Below are 14,547 nucleotides of genomic sequence, written 5' to 3' on the forward strand. Positions count from 1 at the left end.
TGCAATTTTTATCCGGAAGCTAAATAGTTTTTTTTTTTTTTTACAGTATTAACATGTTTTTTAAGAACATGAACCAACATTTGGGGTGAATGTTACAATTTCATGGGTTTTTTTTTATCGCAAAATGAGTGAAAATAATGGTGAACTTCGAGAAATCTTCTTCAAACACCTGTTAACACTTAAATCTTGACAATTTTTACCCGTTAGAATGTGTTAATAATGTGAAAAAACAACCATTTTGGTTCCAGATAAAAATTGCGACGTCCACGTTTTTCACGAACAACAAACTAAAGCGAAGATCTTCGGTGGACAACAGACTATATCTTCGATATCTTCGCCATCAATGACTAGAAACATTTTGTGACTGCAACGCAACATATTAACAAGATAATGTAAAGGTTTTTGATCAAAATCTAATTAGTTTATCCCAGGCAAAAAAATTCATGAAAAACATCTGAAAATCAGCCTCCTAACGTCGTCCATCCTTTCCCTGCTATTTTAATTAACTCATTGTGGTTGACAGTCATCGCGAAAATTCATGCCGTACCTTTTCCTTGACTTTATAATCTGCCATAAACGTTCTGGAAATCTATTTCATCTACCCAAAACTCTGAAATTAAAACGCTTTTTGCTCCCAGAAAAGTGGCTAAAATTTCATGTTGAAAGTTCACAAATCGAATGAAACATGCCGAATTTTCTTTCGTCGAATAACTTATTTATAATTTTTACGTGTTTTCACAAAATACTGAAAAATACAAACTTTTTTCAGACATGCTGAATAAACAATTAACTTTATGTCTGAACAGGCATTGTGCACTTCAAGATGGTATATAAGGAGAAGATTTTGCACCAGATCCCTCAGTTCGGCACTTACCGTCATCACCTCAAGATGTCGAAGTTGATCGTAATCCTCGTTATCGCGAGTGTATGCATGCACTTGTATGCAATAGCCGCTCCTGCGCCAGGTAACGTATCAATTTTTATCGTCAATATCTCATCTTATCCTTTAGCAGTAGATACATTCGTATCACACTAGTTATATCCATGTTACGCGACGAGATAAAACGTGGGGGAAATAGTTATGTTAGGCTAGGGTTAGCATTGGCAGTACTATTAGAATCCATTATTCGTAGTCCAGACCGTTTTTTGGTCAAGTATTGTAGAAAGTTATACTTATCTTCCACGCAGCATCGGCAATCTAATTCAAAATATTCCACTCGTAAAGTTCTCGTCCCAATTCTGAGGTTTGCTGTAGAAACAAATTCAACACATAACTTCTAAACCTATCAAATAATTTATAACATATTTCAAAACGTACCTCTGAATTATTTTATAGTTTTTGGATCCCGCCGAGCGCAGGCGCGGTGATGAAATTGCTGAGAAATGGTTGATAACACTCTTATAATTGCGGTATCAGGGTAATCTCACTATTGAAACCGAATAGTCAACCGAATTCTTGCTACAATACGTTTATCATTCAGACGTCAATCTAGAAAGAAAGCATCAAAGAACATTGACGATTCAGTACTAATATTACATCCACATTACAATTAACACCATTTTGACAAAATACTCAATTATCGTCAAATCGAGAAACACTGATAATACGTTGAATTACTACTTGCATGTCTAAAAACCATAACCACAAATGAAGCAAGCCACTGACATTCCAGTGATGTGGTGCTGCGGTAATGTAATGGTACAAGACATAGGTATTTTACCGGTAAATTACATAAACTACAATTGTAATTTAGAATTGGTTTTTCAATAGCTGTTCCAATTAATTACGCAGTATTAGTTAGTAATTAGTGAGATAAATTCTGAGTTCTATGACGATAACAGGTTTTGGAATACTTGACTGTTTCTGAGTGGTCCTGGATGTAAAAGTCGTGTACCTAGAATCTCTTTGCAGAAAAAGCGACCATATTACAGTTGTACCGGTATCTGAAACTATTGTCAAAATATTATAGACCAAATTCGTTTGTAAGGTGATCGCGAAAACGACGGAGGAGGCAAAGCTGGAGGTGGAGGTTGGGGTGGAGGTTGGGGTGGAGGTTGGGGTGGAGGTTGGGATGGAGGTGGAGGTGGAGATCAAACGGGAAGTGGAGGTGGAAATTCAACGGGAAGTGGAGGTGAAAATCAAGGCGGAAGTGGAGGTGGAAATTCAACGGGAACAGGAGGTGGAAATCAAACCGGAAGCGGAGGTGGAAATTCAACGGGAAGTGGAGGTGGATATTCAACGGGAACAGGAGGTGGAAATCAAACCGGAAGCGGAGGTGGAAATTCAACGGGAAGTGGAGGTGGAAATTCAACGGGAGCAGGAGGTGGAAATCAAACCGGAAGCGGAGGTGGAAATTTAACGGGAAGTGGAGGTGGATATTCAACGGGAACAGGAGGTGGAAATCAAACCGGAAGCGGAGGTGGAAATTCAACGGGAAGTGGAGGTGGAGATCAAACCGGAAGTGGAGGTGGAAATTCAACGGGAAGTGGAGGTGGAAATTCAACGGGAACAGGAGGTGGAAATCAAACCGGAAGCGGAGGTGGAAATTCAACGGGAAGTGGAGGTGGAAATTCAACGGGAACAGGAGGTGGATATTCAACGGGAACAGGAGGTGGAAATCAAACCGGAAGCGGAGGTGGAAATTCAACAGGAAGTGGAGGTGGAAATTCAACAGGAGCAGGAGGTGGAAATCAAACCGGAAGCGGAGGTGGAAATTCAACGGGAAGTGGAGGTGGAAATTCAACGGGAACAGGAGGTGGAAATCAAACCGGAAGCGGAGGTGGAAATTCAACGGGAAGTGGAGGTGGAAATTCAATGGGAACAGGAGGTGGAAATCAAACCGGAAGCGGAGGTGGAAATTCAACGGGAAGTGGAGGTGGATATTCAACGGGAACAGGAGGTGGAAATCAAACCGGAAGCGGAGGTGGAAATTCAACGGGAAGTGGAGGTGGATATTCAACGGGAACAGGAGGTGGAAATTCAACGGGAAGTGGAGGTGGAAATTCAACGGGAAGTGGAGGTGAAAATTCAACGGGAAGTGGAGGTGGAAATTCAACGGGAAGTGGAGGTGGAAATTCAACGGGAAGTGGAGGTGGATATTCAACGGGAACAGGAGGTGGAAATCAAACCGGAAGCGGAGGTGGAAATTCAACGGGAAGTGGAGGTGGATATTCAACGGGAACAGGAGGTGGAAATTCAACGGGAAGTGGAGGTGGAAATTCAACGGGAAGTGGAGGTGGAAATTCAACGGGAAGTGGAGGTGGATATTCAACGGGAACAGGAGGTGGAAATCAAACCGGAAGCGGAGGTGGAAATTCAACGGGAAGTGGAGGTGGAAATTCAACGGGAACAGGAGGTGGAAATCAAACCGGAAGCGGAGGTGGAAATTCAACGGGAAGTGGAGGTGGAAATTCAACGGGAAGTGGAGGTGGAAATTCAACGGAAAGTGGAGGTGGAAATTCAACGGAAAGTGGAGGTGGATATTCAACGGGAACAGGAGGTGGAAATCAAACCGGAAGCGGAGGTGGAAATTCAACGGGAAGTGGAGGTGGAAATTCAACAGGAACAGGAGGTGGAAATCAAACAGGAAGCGGAGGTGGAAATTCAACGGGAAGTGGAGGTGGAAATTCAACGGGAACAGGAGGTGGAAATCAAACCGGAAGCGGAGGTGGAAATTCAACGGGAAGTGGAGGTGGAAATTCAACGGGAACAGGAGGTGGAAATCAAACCGGAAGCGGAGGTGGAAATTCAACGGGAAGTGGAGGTGGAAATTCAACGGGAACAGGAGGTGGAAATCAAACCGGAAGTGGAGGTGGAAGTGGAGACGGAAATCAAGGTGGAAGTCACAAGGGTAGCGGAGATGGTAGTCAACATGGAATTACAGTACGTCTAGGTCTTGGTGGAGGTGACAATCACAAGGGAAGCGGAGGTAAAAATAACGGAGGAAGTCCAACGACAACTATAATACGAAAAGATTTGATCGGAATAGACGCGCTTGACAGTATGTGAATTGTCAAAATACTAATAAATCTAACGCAGATCCAATATTTCCTGTGTCATTATATGAGTATAGCTTTGACAGCAAATCTAAGACTAAGATTCTATGTCCGATCTAAGCATACTCAAAACTTCTTCGGTTTTTCTATTCGTTGATTCATTTCTCGTTTAACCTAATTATAGATTATGTATGTAAGTTATCAGCTATGAAAAGCAGAAATCATTTCTACCCCTACCTTTCAACCCTCATAGGAGCTAGTCTTAGCAAGATCTGCGACATTTTATTTTTTTCCGCAAATTACATGAAAAAGAATGTGATTAAACATTTTTCACGAGTTATGTATCAAAAACTATGTCCTCTAAGTAAATAAGATTTCAATTCAAGCGTATAAATTATTCGTTACAACAATAACGGGAAAATGATTGGCGTGTAAAAATACTTACAAGCGAACATTGTCACAGCCAGATCTATGCGTGAGTTCGATGTACGAGAAACCGCAGAGCTAATAAATCATCAAGAACGGATTATTCTGGCAGTGTCGTACACGAAATTACACTCGCAATGGCCAAGTGCATACGTCGGAGTGATAAGACTACTCGTGTGAACGCAGCAAGATCCAAGACGAGCGCTGTAACGACACTAGTTTAGAATATCACTTAACCGTACGTGCGACACACGATGTAGAATCAGAGCCTGAAATTATAGTGTGGTTGTTATTCAGACGAACATGCTCAAAATATGCTGTCTTATCCAGAAGTTTTTGAATCGATTATAGACGGTGTGCAAAATACTGATTAAACAGAATCTAATACATAGGTTACGATGCAAACACTTTATGATTTCCGGGTGAAATCATTATCCTGATGCTATAATTATCTGATTCAAAATTGATATCGCTACCCCGTCTGTGATGGAATACTTACTAGCTCGTTTCGCGACCAATATATTGGAGTCCAGAGACAGCGAGATTTCCCACTCCCTTATCTCACAAATTTTATCCACAGCGTCTTAACTCCGGTGGGTCGTTCACATATTCACTGTTTGTACTGATCAGAGTGACAAAAGGTGATTCGAAAACACAGCTCTGAAGATCATGGAATCGTAATACATGTTTCTACCCAGTCCTGATTCTTCCTGATTTCTCAAATGATTACGGCACGTGTATAATATATTATCAATAGTAGTACTGTGCTCAGGCTTTTCCCAAAATCTAAGTAACGATGTTTCAAAGTTCTATGGTCTTGTTGATCTTTCTAGTAATTGTAGCAGTAACGTGTGTAGATATTTCGATTTCGAAAGAGGAAAAGTACTCAACAGACACTCCAAGTGTCGAGAAAGGTGCGAGACCGGAGGATAGGCGTCTATCGGAGCAAAGAACATGAACTAGTGGCATGGAAAAATAGAGACAAGAACCCTTGTTGAAAAGTAAGGCCTTCAACTCTAAGCTTCGCTATTTTGGAGCGATAGCTACAAGAGAGGCAGCAAAAATTCGTGGTCACGAAATCGTTTGCGCAAGCTACAGTCATGAAAGCAAACGTGAATGTAAAACGAAGAGAGAACAAAGGATCCGCGAATAATTTTAACTATTGATATTAACGAATTTTCAGGGATCACCGACGTTTATGGTGCTTGGAGAAATCATTCATAACTGTTCGAGAGTAATCGTTGGCTTCAATGGCGGTACCTTACGTATCTTTCCAATTGGTTCAAAAACTTGAGAAACCTAATGCTGCGTTTGAAAACACTCTAGCAGTGAACAAAAAATGACTCGGTAATTTTTTGTGAAATTATAGACAAAGTACAAGGTGCGTGTGAAGTAATAAGTCGGAGAAACCAAACAGAGCCCCGATTTGGCCAACTGCTGTTGACTCAAGGAGGAGCAAACAAGGATGACTCGGATGGTGTTTTAACCTCCAAAACAGTCGTCAAGAGCGGACAGCGGTGACTCGTCCGCACGACGTTATTGTCATTGTCAATATATTGACAGGTGAAGAGCAACACGGCAACGAAGCGACGACTTTTCAATGGTTGCTAACTCAAATTTCGTTGAAACCGTCCCGTTAATGAGAGATCTATTCTAATTTGCTATATCTTCTTGAATAGAATCGAGTGATCAATTTTATTACCGGAAACGAATTTTGGTACTGAACTTTTCGAGATGATGTTTTATTAGTATAATATACTGACCAAAAGTATTTTTAAAACAAGACTTATTCCGATAATTCTTCACAACTATCCGTTTATGAAGTCTTTTGCCATCTTGGGTAGTGGTAGTATTGCAATTTAGAGGCTTATCACTATAACGTGATAGTCGCAAAATTTTCACATTCATCTCGCTCAGTCTAGTTGGATAGTTCAATAGATCATGATTAATTCAAACCGAACTATACTCTTCCTTGGTTTCAAATGAGACAATTTTTATACTTTCAGAATTGCGCTCGATCAGCATATTTGCTGACAACCACTTCTCGACGCGGCGATGTCCAATTGTTCGTAACTAATGAACATTTTCACCACTTCTCAATACATTTTTTTTCATTACGATTCAAATAATTTCATTCAAATAGCGATAGTATATGAATCTTGAAACCAATGATTAGAACAGTAGTTACTCCAACACTTTGCTCTTCTTTCTTTTCGATTGATTGATGAAAAATATCCTTTAACATTCCTATTTATCGTACAAAACGATATTTCACAACCAGTGCCGGTGATTTATAAATTTCGATACTGAAGTCCTGCACTACAGTCGTTCATGCTGACACTTCAAAAAAATGACAGATAATTTTGAGTTCATTCCTACGAAGAAGTTAGAGAGACAGTGAGTTCTTTTCGTATGTATGATAATATGAAAGACAAAGCGGTTTGCAAGCGAGAGGGAACTGACGGTGTAACTTGAACCATCCCGACTGGGACATAATGAACACATCAAAACCGTTTACAACACGTTAAAAAGTGAGTTTGATATTGCTTACAATGATTGCATTATGGCCGGTAGGGAAAGTTCTGGAGAAACTATTTCAATATCCGAAATATCAGAATCATTCGTTCACTAGCGCTCATACCATTTGATATCGGTAAACCCGGTTTGGAGTGATTGGAATCTGCTCTCTTGATCAACGTCAAGTCACTGATGCAAACTATCTCGGATCATCAGTACCGATGGACTACAAGATCAGCAGCAGAAGTATTCTACGGATGCAAACAACCACCCAACTCAACAATCACGTTGCGTTTGTTTTAATTGATATGGCATACCTGGCTAATGAATCCTTGACTATCCGATTTATTTTTCATGTGGTATCGTTTTCCGGGCAACTGTAGGGCACAAAATCAGGAAGACAGCGAATTCCGACTTCGAATTTGGATGAAAATATTTTTGGGGTTATTTTCTTTGACACCCGTCGTTCAGACCATAGTTTGGTTGCCGAAGTTGGCCTGGGGTGAGCGCGAAGAGCGCCTGGACGCTTGTTTGACGCGTCTGGTACACTGCTCGCCCAGTAGTAGCCAGAGCAGACACAATCTGCTTCCGCGACCGAATTAAACGCACGAGGTTCGGGTACAAAAAAGAAAAACATCAAGTACAAAATAACTAATGAAAACCCGTGTCTCTTATTTCTAGATGTACTACAAGATACACATATATGAATCAGACCAAAATCGGAGGGGTCAACCTATCAAAGGTCAGATTTCGCAATCCCTTTATGATTGCGAAGAAAAAAAACCCTGGCCAAGTGCGTGGAAGCTGCGCCAAGCAATACTCCCCAAAATGCATCCCTTCTGGGTGCATTGGGAGCCACCTCCTCCACCACAGCTCAACAACTCCACGGGGCCCTTGAACTCCCTTGAATAACACAGCACCCTTCCAAACAACCTCGTTTCCAATTATCCTCTATCTCCTCAATTGCCATAACCCATCTTCCCTTCTTCCACTATATCATATTTATTAATAATTATTGTTGACAATTATCACACAAATTTGCGTGACAGCTTTTTCGACACTTCAGGAGCAGTTGCAAATTTTCTTGAAACCTATTTTCCTGACCCCCATTCCATACCAAATCTCAAAATTGAGATGCTTTTCGCTGTCATAGAAGTGCCTCAAAAGTTCAAAGTTAAATTTCACAAATCGAGCACAACATTCCGAATTCCGTTGAGTTGAAAATGACTCATTTGTTATAATTTTACATGTGTTTATTGAGAATGACTCATTTCTTATAATTTTTTCATGTATTTATTGAGGACCGCAAAATGCAGAATTTTTTCAGGCGTGCTAAGTCAATAAGCAATGTTATGGCTAAACCGGCGTTGCGCACTTCAATATGGTATATAAGGAGGAAATTTTACACCAGATCCATCAGTTCGCCAATCAGCAAGATTACCTCAAAATGTCGAAGTTAATCGTATTCCTCGTTATCGCGAGTGTATGCATGTACTTGTATGCAATGGCCACTTCTGCTTCAGGTAACGTAACAATTCTCATCGTAAATATCTCATCTTATTCTTTAGCAGTAGATACCTTCGAATTATACCTACTAGTTATATCCATGTTACGCGACGAGATAAAACGGGGAGAAATAGTTATGTTAGGCTAGGGTTAGGATTGGCAGCACCATGAGAATCTATTATCCATAGTCTGGACCATTTCTGACTGAGTATTGAGTCAAGTTATACTTGTTTCTAACCCACTATCGGCCATCCAAATCAGAAGATTTCACTCTCAAGTTTCTCCTACAAATTCTGATTTTTGTTGTAGAAAAAAATTTAACGGACAACCTCTGGAACTGACAAATAATTTATCAAACAATATTTTTCGATTTTCGCCAAGTGTAGGCGCGGAATTAGGATTGCCGAGAAAGGGTTGAAATTAACAACACTTTTATAATCACCGCGTTGGGGGATGGCACTGTTGAAACCGAATAGTCAATCGAAGTCTCACTATAATACGTTTATCGTTCGGACATCAATTCAGGAACATACCAATGGAGAGAATTAAGAAACAATGATAACACGTTAAATTACTACCGGCATCTTTAAAACTTATTACCACAAATATAGCCAAACTTTGATATTCCAGCGATGTGATACTGCGGTAGTATAATGGCACAAGACACAGGAATTTAACCGATAAATTACAAAAAGTGCAATCGTTGTTGAAAATTCATATATCGAATGCTGTACCATTGACTACGCAAATTCTGAATTGTTGGACGATAACGGGTTTCGGAATACTCGACCGTGTCTGAGTAGTATTCTACGCGAGAGTTGTGTACTCCGAATATCTACGCAGAAAAAGCGACCGTGTAACAGTTTTGCAGGTATCTGAAACAATCATCAAAACATTACAGACTACGTTCATTCTTTAGGTTCGAACGGATCGGAAAATGGTGGTGGAAAGGAAAAATCATTATTAGACGTCAAGGTAAATTTATAACAAGGACCGGAATTGGGACAAATTTGAAGAAGATTATTCGTTGATTTATTTTTCGTTAAATTTACCTAAAGATGATATGTATAAGTTCTTTGCTGTACAAATAAGAAATCATTCCTACCCTTATCTTTCAACCCCTACGGGGACTAATCCCAGCAGAAATATGATTATCTATAATTTTTTTCCGTAAAGTACACGAAAAAGTGTGTGAGTTAACATTTGTCACCAGTTGTGCGAAAAAAACTATGTCCTTCTATCATTGAATAACATTCCAAGTTGAGTGTACATGTTATGTGTTACAACAATAAAAATACTGATAACCGAATGATGTCGTAGCCAGATCTATGCGTGAGTTCGATATACGAGAAACCTCGTAGGTTGTAGATCATCTAAAGCCGATTAGTCTGGCAGTGTTGTACATGGAATCGCATTTGCAATGGCCAAGTACATCGGAGTGATTGGACTACTCATGTGAACGCAGCATGATCCAAGACGAGCGCTGTAATGACACTAGTCTGGACTATGACCTATTTGTACGCGTGACACACGGCGTAGAACCAGAGTCAGAAAGCATAATGTGGTTGTTATTCAGACGAACACACTGAAAATATGTTTCAAAGTTTTGTAATCGAATATAGTTGTTGTGAAAAATACTGATTGATGGAAATCCAATATATGGGCCACGAGACGCACACTCCGTAATATCCAAATGAAATCATTGTCGAGAGGCTTTAATGATCCGATTCAAAATTGATACCGCAGCCGGCATGTGATGGGTTAATTAGTAGCTGGTTTCGACTTGACTCTGAAGATTACAGAATCGAAATACATTCTGCTCGGTCGAGATCCTTCGCGATTTCTGAAATGATTACCCTACCTAACGAAACTTTAAATTTAGATGCTTTTCTACTGTCCTAGAAGTAGCTGAAAAAATTCGAACTCAAATTTCACAAATCCAGTACAACATGCCGAATTCTCTTGCGTCGAGAATGACTTATTTGTAATTCTCACATGTGTTTCTTGAATACCGAGAAATGCAGACTTTCGTCAGGTGTGCTGAATAAGTAAACAATGTGATGGCCGAACCGGCTTTGTGCACAGCAAGATGTTAAAAGAGGAGACCATTTTTTACCAGATCCGTGAGTCCGGCACTCACCACCATCACTTCGTCATCGTCATCCTCGTCATCACGAGTGTGTGCACACACTTGTATGCAATAGCAGTTTCTGCTCAAGGTAACGTGAAAATTCTTATCGTGAAAGTCTTATCTTGTCGTTTGACAGTAAATATTTTTGAATTATGATAGTCATGTCTAAGTTACGGAACGAGATCAAAAGTAAGGTGAATAGTTATGTGAGGTTACGGTTAGCATTGGCAGTACTATTAGAACCTATGATTTATAATCCAAACCATTTTTTGGTTACGTAATGAGTCAAGTTATCCCCATTTCCAGCCCACCATCGCCAATCTAATCGAGAAAATTTCACTCATCTAATTCTCATCCCGATTCGCATTTTTGCTGTAGCATAAAATTCAATATCTAACCTCCAGAACTATCAAACAATTCACGACACATTTTAGCGAATACCTCCAAAGTATTTCAAATTTTTCGAATTTTGCTAAACGTAGGCGCGGAAATGAGAGTCGCCGCATCAGGGAAATGCGACCATTAAAACCGAATAGATAATAGAATTTTCGCCATAGACCCTTTATTATAGGATGACTCTGACAGCATATATGGAACAAGGATTGCACGTCCGTTCTGAGTGTGCTTAAGATTTCTTCGGTTTATTCACTAAATGATTAATTTCCCGTAAAACTTTATCAAAGATGATGTGTATAAGTTTTTGATATTCTAAAGACCAGCGATCATTCTATCCTCACCTTTTAGGTAGCCCTTGAGGGGTTAATCTCAGCGAAAACTGTGTATTTTGTTATTTCCGGAATATATATAAATAAGTATGTAAATAAAGATTTTTCACCAGTTCTGTGAAATGAACTATGTCCTCTCATAACTAAATATTATTCCAAGTCGACGATGCACGTTATACGTTACAACCGTGACATGAAAATAATTGACGTGTAAAGTATTCACAACCGAATAATGTCGCAGCCAGATCTATGCGTGAGTTCGACATACGAGAAATCTTGGAGGTTGTAGATCATCGAAAGCCGACGAGTCTGACAGTGTCGTACATGGGATTGCATTTGCAATGGCCAAGCACGTCTGAGTGATTAGACAACTCTTGTAAACGCAGCGTGATCCAAGGCTAACGCTGTAATGACGCTAGTCTAGACTATCACTTATCCGTGCGTTTGATAGACGGCGTCGAATCAGAGCCGGCAAGTATAGTGTGGTTGTTATTCAGACGAACAAGCTCAAAATATGTTGCTTGATCCAAAAGTTCTGGAATCTATTATAGTTGGCTTTCAAAATACTGATAGATGGAAATCCGATACACGGGTTACGAAACGCGCACTCCATAATTTCCGAGCAAAATCAATGTTGTGAGGCTTGAATGATTTGATTAAAAGTTGATATCAAAGCCTGCATTTGATAGGTAAATTAGTAGCTCGTTTCGAGAAAAATGTGTCGGAGTCAAGAGACCGCAGCACTTTCCACTTCCTCATTTCACAAGGTTCATCCACAGCATCGTGATTCCGGTGGATCGTTGACAAAATGTGATTCGAAAACACAGCTCCGAAGATTATGGAATGGAAATACATGATTCTGCCGGGTCGGTATCCTTCACGATTTCTCATACGGTTACCCTAACAACAAACTTCAAAATTGAGATGCTTTTTGCTGTCATGAAAGTAGCTAAAAAATCGAGTGAAACATTCCCTATTCCATTAGATCAATTGATTCGTTTTTGATTTTTGCATGTATTTATTGAAGTCTGGGGAAAACATTTTCAATCTATGATAACGATCTATATCCATTGCGTAATATCGCAAAATGCAAAGTTCAAAGTTCAAAATTCTTGAGGCTTGCGAAATGAACAAACAATGCTGTGGATGAACAGACGTTGAGCGATTCAAGTTGGTATGTAGAGAGAAGATTTTTCACCAGATCCGTCAGTTCGGCACTCACCAATATCACCTCGAGATGTCAAAGTTCATCGTAATCCTCGTTATCCTGACTATATGCATTTAGTTTTCTGTAATCGCCGCTCCTGCTCTAGGTAACGTAACGATTCCAATTGGAAATCCAGATTCTACGATACGGAACCATCGATTCTCTTCGGGAGGAAATGTTCTCTCGTTCGGCACTAGATACTTTCGAAATTTGATGATTATTTCCGTGTAACGTAACGAAATAAAAAGTAAAGCGAACAGTTCGGTCGGAGTAAGCTTGGCACTGGCAGCAGGATCACAATCTATGATTTACAGGTCAGACCGTTTCTGGTTGAGTATTGAATCAAGCCTTTAAAAATTCCTTTCCCAAATTTCTTATTCAGCTTCTGATTTTTGCTGTCGATAGAAGATCAATATCCAACCCCCGGAACTGTCAAATAATTAAGTACATTACTCTGAATTATTCTATATCTTTTGAATTTCGCCAAGCGTCAGCGCGGAAACCAGATTGCTGATGGAAGGATTCAAATCAACAACTCTCTTGAACCGCTGCTTTGCGAAAATCACACTGTTGACACCGGTGCCTCTCGGTGCGGCATTTCGCTATAACGCCCTATTTTAATTATGACACTTTTTCTTTCGATTTACGGCCTACATCGTGTCGTTTTACGCCGAAAAAATTATTTTCACGCAAGCCTTTTTATAGGAAGTAAAAAGAATAAAATGCTCTCTGAACTAAAAACTATATTAGATTATAAAAAATTGGAATACATTCAATGAAATTTGTATGAGTTTGTGTAAAAATTATTGATTCATTATCCGGCTTTTCGCATCATTTTAATGTTGCCATTTTGAAACCGCAACTACCAGAAAGGTAGCAGAAATTCATGGTCCCGAAAGCGCAAGCTACAGTCATCGAAGCAAACGTGAGTGTGAATCGAAATGGGAACGAAGGATTCACGAATAATTTCAATTATTGATAATAACGAATTTTTCGCCGTCACGATGCTTATACCGCTTCTGTAAATTATCCATGCCATTAGAAAGCAATCGTTGGCTTCATTATCTCTACCTTACGCATCTTTGCATTTGTTTTAATACTCGAGAAATCGGATATTGACTTTTGAAGAGACTTCAGCAGTGAACAAAGAACAATACGGCAATATTCTGGGTGATGATAGAGAGATGATAGGACAAGGTGCGTGTGAAGTAAAAAGTCGGAGAAACCAAACAGAGCCCCAATTTTGCCAACTTCTGTTGACTCAAGGAGGAGCAAACAAGGATGACTCGGATGGTGTTTTAACCTCCAAAGCAGTCGTCAAGAGCGGACAGCGGTGACTCGTCTGCACGACGTTATTGTCATTGTCAATATATTGACAGGCGAAGAGCAACACGGCAACGAAGCGACGACCTTTCAATGGTTGCTAACTCAAATTTCGTTGAACCGTCCCGTGAATGAGAGATCTATTATAATTTTCTATATCTTCTTGAATAGAATCGAGTGATCGATTTTATTACCGGAAATGAATTTTGGTACTAGACTTTTCGAGATGATGTTTTATTAGTATAATATACTGACAAAAAGTATTTTTAAAACAAGACTTACTCCGATAATTCTTCACAACTATTCGTTTATGAAGTCTTTTGCTATGCTGGGTCGTGGTAATATTGCAATTCCAAGAGATGTCATTTTAATGTGGCAAACGAGGGAGGAGATGCAAAACTGCGAATGACCAAAAAGTCGTCTGTAAAAATAAAGTTATTAATTTTTTTCAACGTGGCCAAGATTACGAACGGTAAAATATTGTTTTGCGATAATACGGACAGCCAAAAGGCCGACTTTACGAATGTCAGATTTGAGTCTTCGTCGAATGTTTACGAATCCGAATTTACCAATAACTACCGAAGAAAGTCTCGAAAGGTCGAAATTCCGAAACCCGCTAAAGACAGAATGGCCAAAATGCTGGAAGGTTGGATGGCGTCGGAAGCCCATATATTTCTCTGCAACACCACGCGTATCCAATGGACGGTGTCTAGTGC

General features: G+C 39.9%; 2 protein-coding genes and 1 long non-coding RNA gene across 10 annotated transcripts in view; 2 read left to right on the plus strand and 1 right to left on the minus strand.

The window, feature by feature from the left end:
- The window catches only part of LOC107226474 (suppressor of lurcher protein 1), a 366,303-nt gene that overhangs the window by 286,680 nt on the left and 65,076 nt on the right, over nucleotides 1–14,547 (minus strand). The gene's annotated exons all lie outside the window — the stretch shown is intronic.
- LOC107226481 (glycine-rich cell wall structural protein 1.8-like) lies at nucleotides 869–4,381 on the plus strand. 8 transcript variants are annotated; one of them, XM_046733791.1, is made up of 3 exons: nucleotides 869–965; nucleotides 1,989–2,588; nucleotides 2,685–4,381. In XM_046733791.1, the coding sequence occupies exons 1-3, from the start codon at nucleotides 890–892 to the stop codon at nucleotides 4,007–4,009; spliced, it is 2,001 nt and encodes a 666-aa protein (XP_046589747.1). In that variant the 5' UTR covers nucleotides 869–889; the 3' UTR covers nucleotides 4,010–4,381. The 8 variants fall into 8 exon arrangements, with proteins under 8 accessions (XP_046589747.1, XP_046589737.1, XP_046589767.1 ...); XM_046733781.1 differs by having other exon boundaries at nucleotides 1,989–2,444; nucleotides 2,493–4,381; XM_046733811.1 differs by having other exon boundaries at nucleotides 1,989–2,444; nucleotides 2,589–4,381.
- Nucleotides 8,347–9,754, plus strand: LOC124293332. The gene is made up of 2 exons (XR_006903264.1): nucleotides 8,347–8,462; nucleotides 9,365–9,754. It is a non-coding gene; the product is annotated as an uncharacterized LOC124293332 (long non-coding RNA).

Source organism: Neodiprion lecontei, chromosome 1, assembly GCF_021901455.1.
Source record: "Neodiprion lecontei isolate iyNeoLeco1 chromosome 1, iyNeoLeco1.1, whole genome shotgun sequence".
Lineage (NCBI taxonomy): Eukaryota > Metazoa > Arthropoda > Insecta > Hymenoptera > Diprionidae > Neodiprion > Neodiprion lecontei.